Here is a 12,712-nt window from a genome sequence, read left to right as displayed (position 1 = left end):
CGGTAGGGGGGGAGTGGTGGCGCAGTGGTTAGCGTAGTGTGCTACAAGCCCGGCATCTCCAGTTTGATTCCCAGTCCTGGTCAACGTCAGTAGCGACTCAGCCTTAAATGGATACTGTATCTGGGTTCAGTGTGTAGCATCAGTACTGAGGAGACAAAGGCGGCCGGGTATTCGTGCGCCGTGCCTGTTAATAAGAGGTGTGTGCTCTAACACCACTTGGCCCCGACAGAGTGTCTATGACTATACGGGAGATACGCGTTTTTCGTCAATGTGTCCGACTTTGCGTTCGTTTGTTTTCAAATAATCACGTACAACCTTGAGCCTCGGGAAAGCTTTCCTCGATGAATAAATGGCATTATTATTATTCAAATGGCATTGGGCAGAATGTCCCTATGCAGGAACCATCCTGTTGCTCAAAATTTCTGACCTGCCCCTGCCGGGCATCTGTGGACAAAAATGTATCCACAGCTCGTGCGATTACTCCAGGATGAATGCAGATTCCGATTCGGAGGAATGTTGTAGATAAATGTAGTTATGAATGTAACCAGAAGTGATGGGAGTAACAACACATGCGATGCTGACAACTACAAACCCCGTCTCGGTAGACTTGAGTTACATTGCATAAACCTGGCCCGAACATCATCTATTCTGTTGAGAATATATACCGCGTCCAAACAGTCCTCTTTCCTTGTTCGATGCTTGCTGTATCTTTTTAAACTCACGGCGAAAACACGTGTTTATTTCACGTATAATAAGTGTCAGGGGAGGGTACGTATGACCTCCTTGCTTGCATTTTACAATGTGCGCCACCACCGCCCAAGCGATTCACGTAAAGTCACAGTTAATTTACTCCGTGACATTTCGATAGCCTCGGCAACATGACGCACATCATTGGCGATAATTTTGTTTCACATTTGACTCATCGTGCACGCGCCCATGGTTTGCCCTCTCGCGTCATGGGTCAGGGTTTGGTTCTTTGAGCTTTTGGGATTATATCGTTCAGAGAATTTGCATTACTTCTCCTTGACATTTATATTTCACAATGACTTGCCGCGGGCAGATGGGTTACGTGCCTCGTTTGATCAATCAATTATGAGGTTCCTCCTGTCTTGAACTCTACATCGGATCGTATGTAAAGACACTGAACGTGTTTTTTTTCTGAAGTTGCAGTGAAGAGCACCGTTGTTTAGCGCGGGTTACATTTACATGCTCATGCCGCTGAGTGTCACAACCGTGATGGATAGTCTGTCGCGTGAGATGATAAGGCCGCAAACACATCATGATTGCCATCATAACCATCATCCATGACTCATATGATCATCCGAGATCGTGTCATCAAATCACAGCATTAATACGTTTTGGTATTCATGCCATTCTTATCTTGCAATGCGGTCCTTTTTTTATTCTTGAAATTTGGACCATAATGCCAGCACACAATGGGCTACTCTGCTCCGAATAACATCGCGGGATCATTCATGTCCACCGTGAAGCAGACTGCACTTTTAGTTACGGTTAAAACACCCGCAGTATGAATCAGTGCAGCCACTGGGCTCAAACCACGAACTTTGTAGCAAGCAGCAAGCACAATACCATTGGGTCGGCCAGGCCACCGACAAATTGAAGTAATAATTTGTCATAATCTTAATCAGCGGTAACCATCATCATCTTGGGTAATAATCGTAATTTTTTATTTAAAATAATCATAATTTAAGAACATGCATTAAGAGTATTTGGCTGATATAAATTTCCACGTGATATTTCCACTTTGTTGAGCTATCATTTATTGCCAGATCGCTTCTGAATAAGACCTATTCATAGGTCAATATCACTCTCCGCGAAATTTGCTATTCGTATATGTATGTTGGACTTCTTTCGCACCGTACACAGCCAACCGTGCTAATCGGAGGTGCGAGGGAATGATAACAAACTGAACACAAAAAGCAGTTCTAAAGAAATGAGTTTTCAATCTAGACAATTCACGAGCATCTCCGGAACGTCTCCCTCGCGAATAAGGAGGGAATATCGTAGTTTTATGTTTATGTACAGCGCTTTGCAATACTTCAACATGAAAGATACTTGAAGAATAGAGATTGTTATGAATCTCTGTGCCCCCCTCCACCCTGTTCTACCAACCATCTCGTTCCCTGCTTTCTCCCTCGCTTCTGCTGTGTCCTCTGCTCGCAACTTCGGGGTCATCTTCAACTCCTCCTTCAACCACATCTCTGACACTACCCACACGCCGCTTTCACCGATTCAACATTCTCAAAATCCGTCCCTCTCATCTCTCTCTTTCTGCCGCTAAACTCCCGGTTCACCTCCCTCGTGTTCGCTCAGCTCGACGATTGCAATTCTCTTCTCCTAGAGACCTAGACCTTCAATGCCCACGCCTCCTCCTCTGCAACGACAGATACAAAATGCCTCGGTCCCAGATCAATTTTAACCTGCGCCACAATTCGCACACTTCTGTTCCACTTTTCCCAACTCCGTTTAACACGTCGTAGGCTGTCGCGACCCATATCATTCACAATAACGATATTTACGTGACTTTACCGAAAGAACCAAGAAGATGAATAAGATGATGAATCCCTGCAGTCACGAAAGCTTTAAATCGATATTTACGTGGTCTAACCGAAAAGAACCTGTCTAATTAGTTGCTTATTTATGCACACTAAAACTCATAAGAAACGCTCCACGACTCTTGAGAATAACACCTTTTTTTGGTTACATTTCGGGGGATAGCGCGAACGCAGTCCCCCAGTACCACAAATTATACAGTCGAGTTTCCCGCATTTGGGGAAATCGCAGGGGTCAACCCACCCGCAGTGCAATGGATGAGCCTCGCCCTGGGAGGACCACCTAAGTGATCATGGTGCCTCCCCTGTCAGGTAAGTATGAGTTGGGATGCTTCCACTATCCCTATATGACCCAGAAGCCTGTACGTTTACACTATGGGCACTTCAAAAGCTTTTACATGTCGATAGTTGGAGACGTTTCATGAATAAAAACCATCGCTTTACAACAAGAATGCTATGTTAATGAAACATGTACTATGGTGCAAAGCAAAGTTAACATGCATGCTGTTAGCTGAAATCATTATTTATTAGAGAAATCCCCAATGGCGTTATGGGTAATGTTGGCTGAATCCAAAGATCAGTTACCATATTAGAGGTTTTACCTTCAGTTCTGGAAGTAATTGCAATAATTATCAAGCTAATATGCAGTACTACAACAGTAATCAGTCACTCTAATTGTTATGAGATAAATTAATTAACGAACCCGATAACACGAGGATAGTGGGGAGGTAAATCCCACCTCTTCCCATGCGTACTGCTGGACGGGAGGTTAAACTATGAAAAAATAAGAATAGGTTTTACCCTTTCTGGCAATAAAACTGTTGTGTTAAGATGTTGAAACAGCAAATATAATCATTTTGCAAGGATTCAAGCCTGCATTAACCACACGTACTTGTGTTGAACGTGCATACAAAGATTATCTGATAATTACAGATGCATTGCTTGAAACTGATTGGGCTACACCAGAGGCTGCCAAAACGCATTTTGCCCCGAAAGATGGTGTAGACCAATCAGTTTAAAAAAACAATGCACGTTCAAACATCTTAACACCTGTTTTATTGCCAGAAGGATTAAAACCTATTTTTATTTTTTCATACTTTGATACTTGCAAAAAAGTGCCATTTTGTGGGAGGTAAACTAAAAGCTATTTCACCAGGTAAAGCCCACTCGGCTATATGGCACTTTTTTAGACGCTACCTGGCCACAAATGATAGCCCAACGAAGTGGCTTATCATGTGGGAATTGATAACAGCCAAAGTACTCTAAACGAACGTTTCTAAATGTGTCGAGAAAAACCGGAGGACCCGGAGAAAATGCCACGCGACCACAGGGAGAGAGACACGCAAACTCCAAATATACAGCAGCAGGCGTCCGAGTCGGGATCGAACCCATGACCTCCTGTATACCAGGCGAGGTAGTTAACATCTTGCCACCGCGGCACCCAAGCCTCACGCTGTCTTGTGTATTCTGGCTTGGTCGGGGGTTTTCCCCACCTTCAACGAGGCACAATGTGGGTTCGGCCGTAAATTGTTTTTTTTTTAAGGGGGGCGGGGGGGGGCAAAGTAATTGTCAACAATAAAAAAACATTTTTTTTCATCAATTAATCGACCCAAAACGACTATATCCTTGCTAGCTCCGCTAATTCATCATCCTCATCACCTGCGGTCAAAATCATCGGGCCTATATCAAAATCGGCGTCGCATCCATCCACGCACGGTGCGCTGTCAATCCACCCGTGGGCACGGCCCTGTGACGAGTCAGTGACGCGTCACGTGCTTCCCAGCAGCAGCAGCGCATGACCCGGGGCGAACAAAAGAATGGAAGAGGCAGTGACCGGGGCCTGGGGTCGGTTCTCTCAACCAGATTTCTGAGATGAAAACGACAAGAAACAACCCCAACGATATAAAGAAATAAGCCAAACCACGACCCAAAATGCCTCTGTTCACTGAAAGGAGTTTTATTGCCGGTGTTACACTCGGCAGGGTTTTTTTTTTACAACAAAACATTGGTTGGGAATTCTTTTGTTTCTATGCTGTAAAGAATGCACCCTGTCTCTGGAATTGAAGTGACACGTCGGGGGAGGGGTTGGTGTCATGGGTGGCTTTGGTTGCCCTTCTTTCAATGCAAACTTTCTTGAAGAAGTTTAACACGTCGGCTTTAGCGACCAATATCATCCATGAGAGGGTTAGATCGCATAAATATGTGTCGTTAAACCCCACCACCACCCGACACAGCCAATTCGTCAGTTTAGTACAGCACACCGGTGTGTTGGAGAGCCAAGCCACAACATTTACAATCTGAGTACGACGTTTCGCCAGTAATTACAACTAGCTTCATCAGGCGACCGCCAGATTTGTGGAGAAGTCCACCTGTTTGTTGAAGAGAGCTTAAACTGGGAAAGTGGGAAAGACAAACAACGGGAAAAAAATACCAGGGTGTGGAGGGTGTGCTACACGTGGCAGGCGATGGCTGAACCGCAGCCAACCTCTCCACGTTTCTCAACAAAAGCCCCAACGTAACGTAATTTTCATCGTCATCATAATTCGATTTCCAGCACTTTCGCGACTTGCTCTCCAATATTGGTTCGGGTCTTTTCGCGCGCAATCTATTATCAGCAGTATGATGAACTGAGCTAGGTATTTTTTTGTACACTGGTATATGCGTGTCTACCGATGCATAGATGAATTGATTTACATCGGTACGAGCGAATAAAGTGCGTGAGATCACTGCTGCCACGTAGAGGCACTTCTTGCACAAGACATGTGTTAAGTTATGACTGTATGTGATATCTTGAATCGCCCTTCCTAAACAATGATGCCTTTGGTTGTCCTGTGGGGGGAGGCAAGTCTTTACAGGTCTAACACACAGTCACTTGTATACTTGACACCACATACCTATATATAGCTGCTGTATAGCTGCTGTTCGCCGAACAAATATATTTACCAAATACGCTCTAAATGAATGACATGTTCTCTGATGTCACTGCTGGAAATGCCATTCGTCACAATGAATACGCCTTGATGTGCAAGACCTAGCAGTTGCCACGGAAAAAAACATGAACACCCCTTCGCGTGTGCCACAATTGTAAATCTGCGTGTCGTGTTGGTTACCCACGTCCGTGAGTGAGTGTGGCTGGCCACCCACTCCCTCGTGCGGTGTGTAAACGTCGCTACTATAGGGAGACGAAGGCGGCCGGGCGTGGTGCCAGCCACCCACCCCCTCGTTCCTCGTGTGGACCTTGATAGATGCTACTCGCTAACAGCACTTGCCCCAACAGTCTGGTAAAGCCTATACGGGGGATATTTGTCTGTGTACCCAGGGCTTAGTTCCAGCAGGTTCTTTTCAGGCTCGCGAGACAGAAATGATTCCCATGCCAGGCACACCACCACATCCAGTATGCTTGTTACTATTGCTGTGGCTACCAGCGAGGTGTCACCTCCTGGCCTCATTTAGTGTTGTAATAATATTTGTCACGTTTGCACAGCACAGGCCCCAAAAGCCCCCAAATTGCCAAGTGTCCAACGACACTCGGAACGGTTGAAGGTGCAGTGGAGCAGATGTAATGGGTTTCTGGAATTGAGTAACGAGGGCGCAATGTAAGTTGGGGAAAATTGATGATGGGGAGGGAAATTCAATGGTTGAGCAAGTGCAAGGGAATATGGTCGTTGATCGAGAGTGGATCCAGAATTATTCCGGCTATGACCGTGCGTTGCTAGTCACGTAGCACATCCCAGCCGACTAGCCCCGTCTCTTTTATTTACGATGGGTTGCCAAGCACAAGCCCAAAAGGCTAAGCAAAGAGCAACAAGTAGCACTAGATATGAGTTACTAAGAGTTACTACAGTTCTTGAATTAAGCAAGGTTACAAAGAACGTCGGGGGGAAAGGGGGATGAGACGATGAGATGGAATTCCAAACTTGAGCAGTGTGCGGGAAGACTCAGCAAAGAGTCGTGTTTTTGACCTGCAGCGTGGTGGTCAAACACCGTACGGATGACACGACAGTCAGCCTGGAAGACGGGAATGTCATTTACAGATCTGCGAGCGACCGCTCCCCCAATAAAAAAACAATTCAGTGAATAATGCATGCTTGTGTGTGTGTGTGTCATCCCTGCGTCTTCTGTGGGGAGTGGCAGCGTTGTGGTTAGGGCACTGCGCTACTAACCCCGCGATTCACTCTCGCAGCCAACATCGGTGACAAATATATGAACCCCTTCTCGGCCTCCCCGAGTTTCACCTGCCTTAAAATGGGTACTGGACCTGGTGTGATGCGTAAACGTCGCCATTGGGGAGACAAAGGCGGCCGGGCGTGGTGCTGTTCCACCCACGCCTTCATGTGCCGTGCCGGCCTTCATATGTGCTCGCTAACAGCACTTGCCCCCAACAGCTACACAATGGGAGATCTGTGTGTGTCTCGGTGTGTCTTCTCCCTACAGGCAGCTGTCCGTGTTGGAGGGAGACAAGGCAAAATGCAGGGTCCTGTGCAGCTCAGGCATGGACGGCTCCTTTGTCATCTGGAACCTGGAGGTGATGACCTTGTGCCAAAAATCACGGGCAGCATCAACTGCCAAAGTGCCCTCTCCTCCCACGCTGCTCGCATTGCAGGGAGGGTTTTTTTCTCTTTCCTCCTAAACGTTATGAATATGCTGCTCGTGTCACGACGGAAAGAAATTTGCATTGCAAACCTCTTGCAGTTAGAGAATGTTACATAACTTCTTTTGAAGCCACATTTCAGCGTCAGGTATGCGGAAAGAGGGTTTTTTTTTTTTAAGCATTACAAAAAATTTTGAAAAGAAAATAGCAGCCTACACACATTGGTAGAAAAACCTCACATTTTCATTTGTTTGCTTTGTGCTGTGAATAGGAGCCATTATTTTTTTATTTGAAGGCTACAGTGTTGTTGGCAAGTGTGTTAAAGTTTGTTTTGCTATTTGTGCATTCACCGCCAAAGTGGCAGCATCACCACATCATTTGTTGTTTTCGCGTACAGTTGACAAGAAAGAAGCTATAAACGTTCACGTAACAAGCCGCTTCGTTGAGCTATTATTTTCGGCCAGGTCGCTTTTGAAAAAGAACTGCAGTGCCGAGAAAAAAAGTTTGTGAACCCCCTTAGGATTTTCACATGATATCCATATTTCAAACCTCAAATGTTATTAGATCTTAAGCGGAGTCATAATAATAGATAAAGATAACCGGATTAAAAAAAATTACACGAAAACATGATACTCTTTCAATATTTATTCATCCTCAAATGATTCTACATTCAATAACCACGTGTGACGAAATATGTGAACCTTTAGATTCAGTAACTAGTAACCATTGGTCAGTCTCTCATATCGGATTTGAGCATTCTTGGCCCATTCCTCATGACAAAATTCCTTCAATTGGGTGACATTTGAGGGTTGCCTTGCATGGGACAGCTCACTCGGCCATTGTAAAACGTGGAATTTCTTCTTCTGCAGCCATTCTTTTGTCGATCTGCTTGTATGTTTAGGATGATTGCCTTGCTGCAAGACCCACCTTCGGTTCAGCTTCAGCTCACGGACGGATGGCCTGACATTCTCCTCTAGCATCTTCTGATACAATGCAGAATTCATGGTTGTGTCAATGATGGCAAATACGCACAGGTCCTGAGACAGCCCTAAACTATCACATTCACACCATCAGGCTCGACTGTAGGGATGAGGTTCTTCTGTTCGAAAGCAGTGTTTGGTTTCGCCAAACATAACATTCATCATCGTGGCCAAAAAAGTTCTACCTTTGACTTGTCTGTCCAGAGATCATTGTTCCAGAATTCGTGTGGATCATCGATGTGCTCTTTGACGAATTTCAGACAGGCAGCAATGTTCTTTTTGGAGAGAAGTTGTTTTCACCTTGATATCCTTCCATGAACACCACTCTTGTTCAGTCCTTCTCTGATAGTTGAGTCATGGATACTCACATTAGCCAAGGTCAGTGGCCTGCAGATCTTTCGATGTTTCTCTGGGGTTCTTTGTAACCTCATTGATGATTTTCCAGTTTGTTCTTGGAGAGATTTTGATAAGACGACTGCTCCTGGGTAGAGTGACTGTGGTTTTGAACTTTCTGCATTTGTAGACGATCTGTGTGACAGTGGATTGGTGGAGCCCCAGATCCTTATAAGTGGTTTTGTCATCCTTTCCATACTGATGAGCATCAATAACTCTTTTTCCGAGGTCCTCAGAGATATATTTTGATCGGGGCATGGCTTGTTTCCACACAGCTTTATGGTGAAGACCAAACTCACAAAGTGTCTTATCTTTATATAGGGTTGCGCCTCTCAAACTCACCCATGAAGATCTACCTAATTATTTAAACACCCGATTCTAATTATTCCATAATGAGCTAATGAAACCAGAGATTCACTTGTTCACATACCCTGCACCTTAATTCCTAATCCTTTATTTAATCCATGCATCATTTCGTTCAAAAATACATGGAATTGGTAAGTATAAATCCTATTGGATATTTAAGAAAATGCCGGCTTTGATTCCAGAAGGCTATCATGGTAAAACTATGGAATATCCATCATTATCATTGGGGTTCACACACGTTTTCTCGGCACTCAGTGGGCCTTATCTGGTAAAAAAATTAAAAATGTTTAAGTATGATCCCGATTTCCCTTGGAAAGTATACCCCCTCAGTGGGCCCTCAACCCAACACAAAGTAACAAAAAGAAAATGTGCGGCTTTTGCCAGAAATAAAAGCGCGGTTAACGCACGACGCCACGTACTCGGCAAATTTGAACTCCATTCGTGGCGGCAACAGCAAAAAAGAAAAACCACCTTGGGATGGCAGGCGACACCTCAGTCAACTCCCACAAGGGCTTCCACAGCGTGGCCCAGATAATCTTGTGACCCCCCCCCCCTTCAATTAATTGACCCCTAACATTGTTGTCCTTTGCGTATTCACTTCTCTTTTAAATGAACCTTACTGGAACACATGTGAAGTTTTAGAGAATTAAATCGGGCTCACAAAACAACTGGACCACTCTGTGCATGGGGCTGTACACTACTAACAGTATGCCACAATATGTTGTTGTGTATTACACACACACCTCATACCAGAGGGTATTTCGTGCGCGCACACACAATCGGGCCTTTATTAGCACACTCGTGTGAGACGGAACCCAATACGTGTCCGTATGAAATGCGAGCAGACAGGTTTGGAGCCAAGCCCTCTTTACTCTTTCAAAACAAGGCGATGCAAAGCTGCGCAGAGCGAGAATAGCTCGGATTCTTGGCCCAAGTAGTCACTCAACATTTTTCAAGTGACCGCATTGGCAACGGTGCACAGACCAAAAACAAAAACCCTTCGCCTCACCTGTGTGTCTTGAAACTTCCGTGCCTCAACACCTGGACTCACAAAGCTGCATTTCTCGCTGCTTGTGATAACACCACTCCCTGTCTCTCTCTGTCGCTTCTCTTTATTTTCCAGCTTGTCTGCATTTGGCCTGTTGTGCCAGGTGTTTGGCTTTCACATTATTGACAGAAGGTGTTGGACTTGAACTTGTTCTCTCCTCTCTCTGCTGCTGATTACAGCTGCCTCTCATGCTGCTTATATAACATCGCCAAAGACAAAAACAGATATTGCACGTATAGCCTTCACATTGTGTTGGGGCAAGTGCTGTTACCGAGCACCGATGAAGGCCGGCACGGCACGCGACAGCGTGGGTGACCAACACCCACGCCCGACCGCCTTTGTCTCCCCAGTGGCGATGTTTACATATCGCACCAGGTACTCATTTGAAGCTGAGTAGACCTAGGGGAGGTCGCAGGTCCGGTTCAGATAATCGTCACTGGTGTCGACCGTGAGCGCAAATCGAACGGCGACGCCACCGCTCCCCAAATAACATCAACACACGCGTACAGACCTAGACCTTGGGAGTGGCCTTAATCAGATGTAATCAAGGTGTTACTTGCGTCATTTGTCTCTCAATTGACGAGGCACGCTTACTCAAGCCAATACAAATAATACGTAATATTTAATTTAAAAAAATGTAAACACGCTTTCATGAAATGTACCGTACTAGTAATGGCAGAAATCCACGACTCCAGGAAATGGCCCCGAAGCTTGCCATAACGTAAGGGGGCCGTGGTGATTTACAGCCAACGTCAGTTGAGCGTGAACAATTAGACCCAAGCCGAAACATAACATATAAAAAAGATAGTTTAAAAATGTTACTTTTTTATTTTTTATGATAGAATATAGTATTGTCACCAGTATGACATAAGTATACCAAGTTTGCAGTCGATACGACATTGGGAAGTGTGTTAAAATTGCGTTACAAGATTTGAGGATACGACAACAGACAGAGTTTATCAAAAGCGTGTAAGAGAATGTTTTAAAATATGTTTTAGATTTTTTATGATAGAATATAGTCTTGTCATCAGTATGACATTAGAACACCACGTTTGCAGTCGATAGCACATTGGGAAGTGGGTAAACATTTAGTTACAAGGTTTTTGAGGATACGACAACAGAGAGAGCAAGTTAAATAAAAGCGTGTAATAATAACAAAAATACATGCGCACATCGTTCCTTCTCTGTGGAGAAGCATGCTTATTCACCTTTAATTTCCCTTCTTTTACAAAAAACTCCCAAAGTTCTCCGCAACTTTAAGCAGCACGAAGAGAGCAATCAATGCCCCTTCTCCATCTCATTCTGGTTGAACCAGTTTGTCCTTATTTCAGTGTTGAAAGTGATTGCGTTTAAAGTCTAGCATAAAATATCAGCTACAGTTTACTTTATTCAGCACATTCCCCATAACTACATTTTCCCATTTTATGTTTAAATTAGATTATGGTCACACCACCTCTTGCTTTGGGATCAAGTTAAAGGAATAATAATGTTTTAAAAATGACAAATTATCCCCAAGTTGGTGATTAAAATATTATCCCCAACCCACGAGGCTACGGCTCAGCTTTGAAGCCAATTTCCTGGTCTGGGCCCGCGTCGCCTTGCGCATTGTACCACTGTGCATAGGGCGGTGGCGACATGTTAACTACCTCGACTGGTATGCAGGAGGTCGTGGGTTCGGTCTCGACCCTGACGCCCGTATATTTGGAGTTTGCGTGTTCTTCCCGTGATCGTGTGGATTTTTCTCCGGGTCCTCTGGTTTTTATCTCCACATTTAGAATCATGCGTTTAGAGTACTGCTATGCATTTCCACATCATAATGCCACTTTGTTGAGCTATTATTAGTGGTCAGGTCCCTTCTGAAAGAGCTATATAGGTCAGCGGGCCTTACCTGGTAAAATACCAAATAGTTTAGTTTATATCTTATTGGTTCTTTCGGTAAAGTCACGTAGAAGGGAAATAATAAAATAATAAAAATTAAACATAATTAAATAATTCTCACGACGTTTTGGCCAGAAAGACAGCGTCTTTCCGACAGACCTGTTCTTAACCTGAGGACGGCTGCTTGCGTCTTTCCGACCGACCTGTTCTTCACCTGAGGACGGCTGCTTGCATTGTGGCCGAAACGTCGTGAGAATTATTTTATTATGTTGAATTTTTATTATTTTATTATTTCCATTCTACGTGACTTTACCGAAAGAAACAAGAAGATGAATAAATGCAGTCACGAAAGCTTTAAATCGAAATTTAGTTTAGTTTATAGTAAAGGAGTTCAAATGAGATAGAAATGCTGTGGTCTTTACATTCAGTAAATGTAGGGTGGCCACTTGTAATACGTTTCTCGTGAAGATAACTGCTATTCTGAGAAACCTTAAGGAGTTCCCAGGACATGAAAAGTTTCTGTTTTGTCAGTTGTATAAGAATAAAACAAAAATAATAGCAGGCCACTCATGACTACGTGTAATGTGGGATACCATTCTTCTTATCGTGATGACCCAATTTACTGGTGGGAACCACGCTGTGCGACCCCATGTGTTCTTTTAAAATAAATGTAGCAATCTTCGTGCCAGATTTTCTACTGATAATGTTCACCTCTTATTGTTTTTCAGACGATGGAGAACATGATGGAAGGCCTCGTCATAGCCTGAACATGATATGCTCTCCGATTTTTTATTCCACGCAACACCTTTAAAAAAATTGTTTGAATTCCCTTTTCCTGGGTGCTTTCCTCTTTTGCAATGAAGCTGCTCATATCAGATATATT

General features: G+C 44.2%; 1 protein-coding gene and 1 non-coding gene across 2 annotated transcripts in view; one reads left to right on the top strand and one right to left on the bottom strand.

Moving 5' to 3' along the window:
• The window catches only part of LOC144941615 (actin-related protein 2/3 complex subunit 1A-like), a 42,327-nt gene extending 29,615 nt beyond the window's left edge, over positions 1–12,712 (top strand). Inside the window, exons 10-11 of the mRNA XM_078867977.1 lie at positions 7,008–7,098; positions 12,558–12,712. Coding sequence (XP_078724103.1) covers positions 7,008–7,098; positions 12,558–12,596 — 130 coding nt within the window. The 3' untranslated portion in view covers positions 12,597–12,712. The remainder of the gene's footprint in view (positions 1–7,007; positions 7,099–12,557) is intronic.
• Positions 2,730–2,893, bottom strand: LOC144936786 (U1 spliceosomal RNA). The gene has a single exon (XR_013637478.1). It is a non-coding gene; the product is annotated as a U1 spliceosomal RNA (small nuclear RNA).

This window comes from Lampetra fluviatilis, chromosome 1 (assembly GCF_964198595.1).
Source record: "Lampetra fluviatilis chromosome 1, kcLamFluv1.1, whole genome shotgun sequence".
NCBI classification, from domain to species: Eukaryota; Metazoa; Chordata; class Hyperoartia; order Petromyzontiformes; family Petromyzontidae; genus Lampetra; species Lampetra fluviatilis.
This window is presented reverse-complemented; position numbering and strand designations above follow the sequence as displayed.